Raw genomic sequence first — 7,543 nt, 5'->3', positions numbered from 1 at the left:
CTTACTTATCATTATAAACTTTAGGTGTTTGTCTTTTGCTGTTGATGACTAGACTTCTCCACTGCCTTTTTTATTTTCGTTACTCAGTATTTTATTAAGGTTGCTAACAGTTGGGTATATAAAGTTCCGTGTTGTAACCAGTGGTATTATTCTGTCTGCATTATTTTTTTCTGTTGACTTGAGGTAATGTTTTCTGTCTAGCTTTAGATTTTTACTATTTTTGCCTTGTTGATTTTTCGTTCATAATTTTGTTGTTCCAGATATCTATACAGTTTTTGTAGACAGACCTTTCTTCCCTTTTCTCCGCTGACTTTTGTGTGTACAATTCTTGCTAAGTTATACGGTATGTTTCGTTTGAGTATGTCTCGAGTGCCATGAGCTAAAATACAGATATTGATATGTATCATTAGCTTTGTCATATATGTCCGTAGTTTTTTCTGGAAGGTGTGTAAGAAAATCAACATCGTAGCGTATGAAGCTTTTCACCTCTTTACATAGCGGTTTTAGGATAATGTCTAACAGATTACTTAACGAGTTGGTGCATTTTGTCCTCCTTCTATATGTCTAAATGTTAAATCTTTCGGGTTGGTATTTATTCGTCTCGTTCTTTTTACTGGGTCGTTTTTCATTATTAATTTTCTGATTTCGCGCATCGTTTTCTTGTCTTGTGATTTGGTGGTATGTAAATTAGTAACGAGGTGATGTTTAAGCGAGATTTCCTTGTGTCAAGTTTTGCGTACAATTATTGTTTTATGTGCTTATTCTCTCAATGCATTGTTTGATTTTCACATAATCTTTAACTAAAAAAGAAAGCGAAATAAGAAATTAATTGTCTCATTTCTAATATTTATTCTTTCCTTTTATAGTCATGGCACTTCCGGTCTCTTCAATGGTATATTCACTGTTATACTTCGTATTAAATGTTGATTAATGTTTAGTCCAACGATATATATTTTTTAAATTGTAGCTGTACTCCAAATCATCTGCATAATGCTATTGAAAATCATTTGTGTAAACATTTTAACTAAAATCGAGGAAAAATGAGAATAGTAATTTGTCTCTTAACATGATCCATTATTACAGGGCAACATTAACTGTACAATGTTCATGGAATGTTAGTGATATGATACACTATCAAAACTCCTATAGTACTTCACTTACTTCCTCAGTGATCTGATTCCAGTTTTTCTAGTTGTGTTTTTCTAACATTTCTTGCAAACAATCCTTCTTATGAGTGTATTTCGGAATATTGATTCATATAAAGAACCAGAATTGATAAAATCTTAAGACAGAACGGGACTTCTAAACAGAATATGTTTTCCTCTTGTAAAAATAAATCAAAGACTCATGAATCGTCCATTTGAATATTAGAAAGTTAGCTTAAAACTGCATCTGAATTCAATTGTGTTTCAACTCACGCGGGTATATTCACCTGCTACATACGCCCTGCAAATCAATTCACAGGACAAGTTTCTCGCTGTTAATTTCAGCCTAAACAACCATGATGCTTGCTCTCACTTTATTATGCCTGCTTGTTGGAGCCGCTGTTGGCACCTTTTCCATGGGCGGATCGTCGATGATGGGAAATTCAATGTATTACCCCGGAAGTCGTATGATGAGTGGAGGTATGGGCGGAAATTCGATGTACTACTCCGGAAGTAATATGATGGGCGGAGGTTCCACGTATTACCCATCATACAACACAATGGGCGGAGGTATGATGAGAAGTGGTATGTATAATCCCGGATACAGCATGATGAGTGGAGGTATGAGCGGAAGTTCCATGTATAACCCCTCATACAACATGGGCAGCGGTATGGGTTCCACGTATTACCCCGGAAACTATATGATGGGCAGCGGTATGGGTTCCACGTATTACCCCGGAAACATGATGAGCAGCGGCATGGGTTCCACATATTACCCCGGAAACATGATGAGCAGCGGTATGGGTTCCACGTATTACCCCGGAAACTATATGATGGGCAGCGGCATGGGTTCCACGTATTACCCCGGAAACACGATGAGCAGCGGTATGGGTTCCACGTATTACCCCGGAAACTATATGATGGGCAGCGGTATGGGTTCCACGTATTACCCCGGAAACATGATGAGCAGCGGTATGGGTTCCATGTATTATCCCGGAAGCGTTGGAATGAGTGGCTCTATGATGGGTGGATCTTCCTATCCGTTCTCCACTATGGGAGGAATGGGAGGTGGCAGCAGTGTATCAATTAGTAAGTTATTGCACCAATGCAGCTAGCTAGCAATATGTACGATGTAGTGTTAGACGCTTTGATAAAGAGGATGAAGCATCAGTATCAATGTTTCATCCAGGAGGAAGTTTTGGTCAGTATCGAATATTTTAGTATAAGACAGTAGTGCAATTAAGAGACTGTATTAGACAGTATTGTTGATAAGATAGAGTAGTATATATAGGAGACAGTATCAGACAGTATTTTATAGGAGACGGTATAAGATAATATTATATAGAGGAGACAGTATCAGACAGTATTATATGTAGGAGACAGTATCAGACAGTATTATATAGGAGACGGTATAAGATATTATTATATATAGGAGACAGTATCAGACAGTATTATATGTAGGAGACAGTATAAGATAATATTATATGTAGGTGACAGTATAAGATAATATTATATGTAGGAGACAGTATAAGATAATATTACATGTAGGAGACAGTATAAGATAATATTATATGTAGGTGACAGTATAAGATAATATTACATGTAGGAGACAGTATAAGATAATATTATATGTAGGAGACAGTATCAGACAGTATTATATGTAGGAGACAGTATAAGATAATATTATATGTAGGAGACAGTATCAGACAGTATTATATAGGAGACGGTATAAGATAATATTATATGTAGGAGACAGTATAAAATAATATTATATATAGGAGACAGTATCAGACAGTATTATATGTAGGAGACAGTGTCAGACAGTATTATATGTAGGAGACAGTATAAGATAATATTATATGTAGGAGACAGTATAAGATAATATTATATGTAGGAGACAGTATCAGACAGTATTATATGTAGGTGACAGTATAAGATAATATTATATGTAGGAGACAGTATCAGACAGTATTATATGTAGGAGACAGTATAAGATAATATTATATGTAGGAGACAGTATCAGACAGTATTATATATAGGAGACAGTATCAGACAGTATTATATGTAGGAGACAGTGTCAGACAGTATTATATGTAGGAGACAGTATAAGATAATATATGTAGGAGACAGTGTCAGACAGTATTATATATAGGAGACAGTATCAGACAGTATTATATGTAGGAGACAGTATAAGATAATATATGTAGGAGACAGTATAAGATAATATATGTAGGAGACAGTGTCAGACAGTATTATATGTAGGAGACAGTATCAGACAGTATTATATATAGGAGACAGTATCAGACAGTATTATATGTAGGAGACAGTATAAGATAATATATGTAGGAGACAGTGTCAGACAGTATTATATGTAGGAGACAGTGTCAGACAGTATTATATGTAGAAGACAGTATAAGATAATATATATAGGAGACAGTGTCAGACAGTATTATATTTAGGAGACAGTATAAGATAATATTATATGTAGGAGACAGTATCAGACAGTATTATATGTAGGAGACAGTATAAGATAATATTATATGTAGGAGACAGTATAAGATAATATATATAGGAGACAGTATCAGGCAGTATTATATTTAGGAGACAGTATAAGATAATATTATATATATAAGACAGCATAAGATAATATTATATATATAAGACAGCATAAGATAGTATTATATATATAAGAAAGTTTCAGACAGTTTGTTATATAGAAGATAATATTTGAGAGTATTATATAAACAACAGAAAACAGTACAAGGCTGCATTGAATATAAGAGATAGTTTTAAAAGTGTTAGGGTGCAGTATTTAAAGTAGTATTATATAATATCAATAAGTAAGGGTACATGTTAAGACTATTATGAAGGTTGGGGGAGTATAATATGTAGTGATGTAATGAGCATTATTTGGTAACAATACAGTTGGCAGATTTTTGTCTTTGATTATGTTAAGACATTATCATTTTGATGATCCATTTAATGACATTGACTATAAACACTCCCCGTCCCTAAAATACTATATCTATATTACAGTGAAGAAGCGTGGAGCATACTAAATGGACATGACCGTGTACCCTGGAATTGGATTGAGATATGATTTATATATTTATATAATAAATTCATGCAAGTAAAACATCACTGTGGTTTTGTTCATCGCAATGCAATGTAAGCTCATCGCCTGATAGTCTCCAATATCAGGACATTCTCACGAAATCAGGACATGTTTGTCTTATGTCAAAAATGACACAAAAAGATAGTACAAATAACACACCTGGATATCACCTTAGATGTGATGTATTACATCACATATTTATCTTTAGATAATGCCAGGTGACCTACATCAGGATTTTCGGAAAAAGAAGTATAAAAGGCCTAAATAAATGTTATATATCTCCATCCCACAAGCAATATCCCAATCCCACAAGCAATATCCCCATCCCACAATCAGTATCCCCATCCCACAATCAGTATCCCCATCCCACAAGCAATATCCCAATCCCACAATCAAAATCCCCATCCCACAATCAGTATCCCCATCCCACAAGCAATATCCGAATCCCACAATCAGTATCCCCATCCCACAAGCAATATCCCAATCCCACAATCAGTATCCCCATCCCACAAGCAATATCCCCATCCCACAATCAGTATCCCCATCCCACAATCGGTATCCCCATCCCACAATCGGTGTCCTCATCCCACAATCGGTGTTCCCATCCCACAATCAATATCCCAATCCCACAATCACGATCCCCATCCCACAATCAGTATCCCCATCCCACAAGCAATATCCCCATCCTACAATCAGTTTCCCCATTCCACAATCAGTATCCCCATCCCATAATCAACATCCCCATCCCACAATCAATATGATAAATTAAGGATACCTGAAAATTCCACATGCCACTATGGATTTTGAAGCGTAGACAAAATACAGCCAACTTGTTCGACGACGTATTTGTTAACATTGTTCTCATTGTGAACGTGACATTGCGTCTTACTCTTCTACACAATCTGGTCGTCTTTTTCTTCAACGTTTCCATGTGTGTCGCTCTATATTTTCTGTTTGTTCCTATGTTGCCTTCGTTTTATTACGATTTTGTTGACATATCGGTATTGTCTTGTTTTGGATTCCATATCCCTTCTATTTCTGATGACGTCATGGATTTATCACCTGACGAACTATTGAAAGTGTTAGTCAGTCACAGCTAGTATCAACCACAACATAATATTACCAACATGTAACAAGAACCGTGTTTTAAACAACATATGATATTTTGCACGCAACAGAATACAATAACAATGTGGTGCTTTTAAAAAATAATGGGCCTATTTGATTTTTACTTTAAGATGAAAATGAAGATATGTAATCTCTTTTCTTCCAACACTAAATCAGTCGCATTATATACAGACACTCATGGACTGTCTTAATTACGTTTGGTTACAAACGAGTGATGCAATACTTTGCAGAGGTACAAATCTTTAATGTATAGTTAGTTATCTTTCAAAATAAAAGTGAATTTTGGTAATGAAATTCGTAAATACATTGTATTTAGACTGTTCATTGAAATTTGTAAACCACCTCTCTGTATCAAAACGATATTTTGGTGTTTTTTCCTTCTCAATTACATGAACTGAAACTCAATATGATTAGTATGATAGGAAAACTCACCGTTACAATTAGTCTAAAATTGAATTGCTATCAAATGGGATTTCTTACAACCAACAGATTCATCAAAAGATCGGACAACCAATATAATATACGTCGTGATTTCGTGATCACTTTCAATCCACAAACTGATATATACAGTTTAAAGACGTTTATTGAGCTATATTCATCCGCGAAATCAAGCACCCTGGCAATTTCCCTGCTTTTGTAAACAACATACATCCCACTGTTTGTTGTTCCATTTTAGAATATTCATTTCGAATCCCATAGATATGACGGAAATGAAATTCTAGTTATCTATCTATTTAGTCAAGTGCGACCTGCAAACTACTGGCACTGAATATAGGAAAGCATTATTATGCTTCATGTACATTCGACCAAAAAATCCACATTCCTTGAAAAGAAATTCTGTGAGTGTTCGATTAAAAGAAGAAAACAAAGAAAAGAGAAATAATTCAACAATAATGGAAATTGTGTTTAATACGTTTTATTGAGTGTTCTTGGTTAAAGGGGCACAGGCGAAACAGGAATCTGGAGTTGGTGGACCAGCTACGCCGCACTGCAATGTAATAATATCAAAAAGATAGTAATAGAAGATCGCATGCGCTATAGCTTCATAGTCATTGTGATGTCACCAAAGAGAAATATATAGAGAATAAAGACACATTTGATTTTTTAAGTCTAATAAAAGACTGATAAAGAATGTTTATAAAAGCATCTAGGTCAGAGGTTTTAAAGAATTGTAGCGATCGTCATATAGATCTCAAATGTATGGAGACTCATATAACATCGGCTATATGAAAAACGGTATTAACATTTAGCAAGGTACATCGGTATATCTTTTAGTGTGAAGTGTCATAGCTCGTTCGTTGGATGGGTTGGCCTCTGTAACCTCATGTGTAGAATGGAGATACATGTGTGTCGACCGAAGCTGTCTACCCGTGGTGGTTTGTGTTTCTAAGGTTTCTCAGGAAGTTTAGAAACGGACCGATCTCAACCTCGAGACTCCAGGGTTGACAATCACTTTCGCTCTCTGACCGCAGGATCATGACATGGCAAAAGTTCCGTGTGGAGCACTTTGTGGACATGTGAATTTGATCCTTTGATGTACATCAAACGAATCTCGAGGTCGTATAACGGTACATCGGTCGCTCCTTTGTAATCATCGGAAGGGGCGTATCGGCCTGTGATTAGTTTTTTTCTCCTTTTTCCTAAAGTTACTGTGCCTTCAATTTTGCCATGACATGTTCCTAGGAAGCAGAGAGTGATCGTACCTCTGGAGTATCAAGAATGGACAAGTCTGTTCTGATGTAGTTGTTTCCGTATGCTGTTCATAGAGGTAGCCACGAGCTAGTACAAGGAGACCCTGCCTCGACATTTCACGGAGCAATAAATCTACCAAACAAACTAACCTATGGGTGTACTTCTTGTGTACTTTCAAGACTTGACGACTAAAACGGTATGAAGAATGACATATTGGTTGCCCTGAGTCACTCCCACATGTTTTATCTACTCTAGCACTGACCTAATAGATCGAGATTTTATCATACACTTTTGATTTTGATGTACGTTAAAAAGCATGACCCAGTGGCACGCCAAGTCTTCTTTTAAACAAATTCTATAGATAAATTTTACTTTAACCGTTAGTCATGCGACAGATTATAAAGAACACAATTACCAATAAGAAATGAACATTTGGGATTAACAAAAGATTTAAATCGGAATG

General features: G+C 35.7%; 1 protein-coding gene across 1 annotated transcript; it reads left to right on the top strand.

Annotated features, from left to right (window-relative positions):
• The first annotated feature begins 1,501 nt into the window (after nt 1-1,501).
• Nucleotides 1,502-7,131, top strand: LOC132545910 (shematrin-like protein 1). Its single transcript, XM_060209592.1, has 3 exons — nt 1,502-2,234; nt 6,328-6,383; nt 7,072-7,131. Exons 1-3 carry the CDS (start codon nt 1,502-1,504, stop codon nt 7,129-7,131), a joined length of 849 nt encoding a protein of 282 aa, XP_060065575.1.
• Nucleotides 7,132-7,543: the final 412 nt, after the last annotated feature.

This window comes from Ylistrum balloti, unplaced genomic scaffold, assembly GCF_031769215.1.
Source record: "Ylistrum balloti isolate Yb309-2 unplaced genomic scaffold, AGI_CSIRO_Ybal_v1 Utg369862, whole genome shotgun sequence".
In the NCBI taxonomy this organism is placed as follows: domain Eukaryota; kingdom Metazoa; phylum Mollusca; class Bivalvia; order Pectinida; family Pectinidae; genus Ylistrum; species Ylistrum balloti.
The sequence above is the reverse complement of the archived record's forward strand: the minus strand, read 5'-3'. Positions and strand labels throughout refer to the sequence as shown.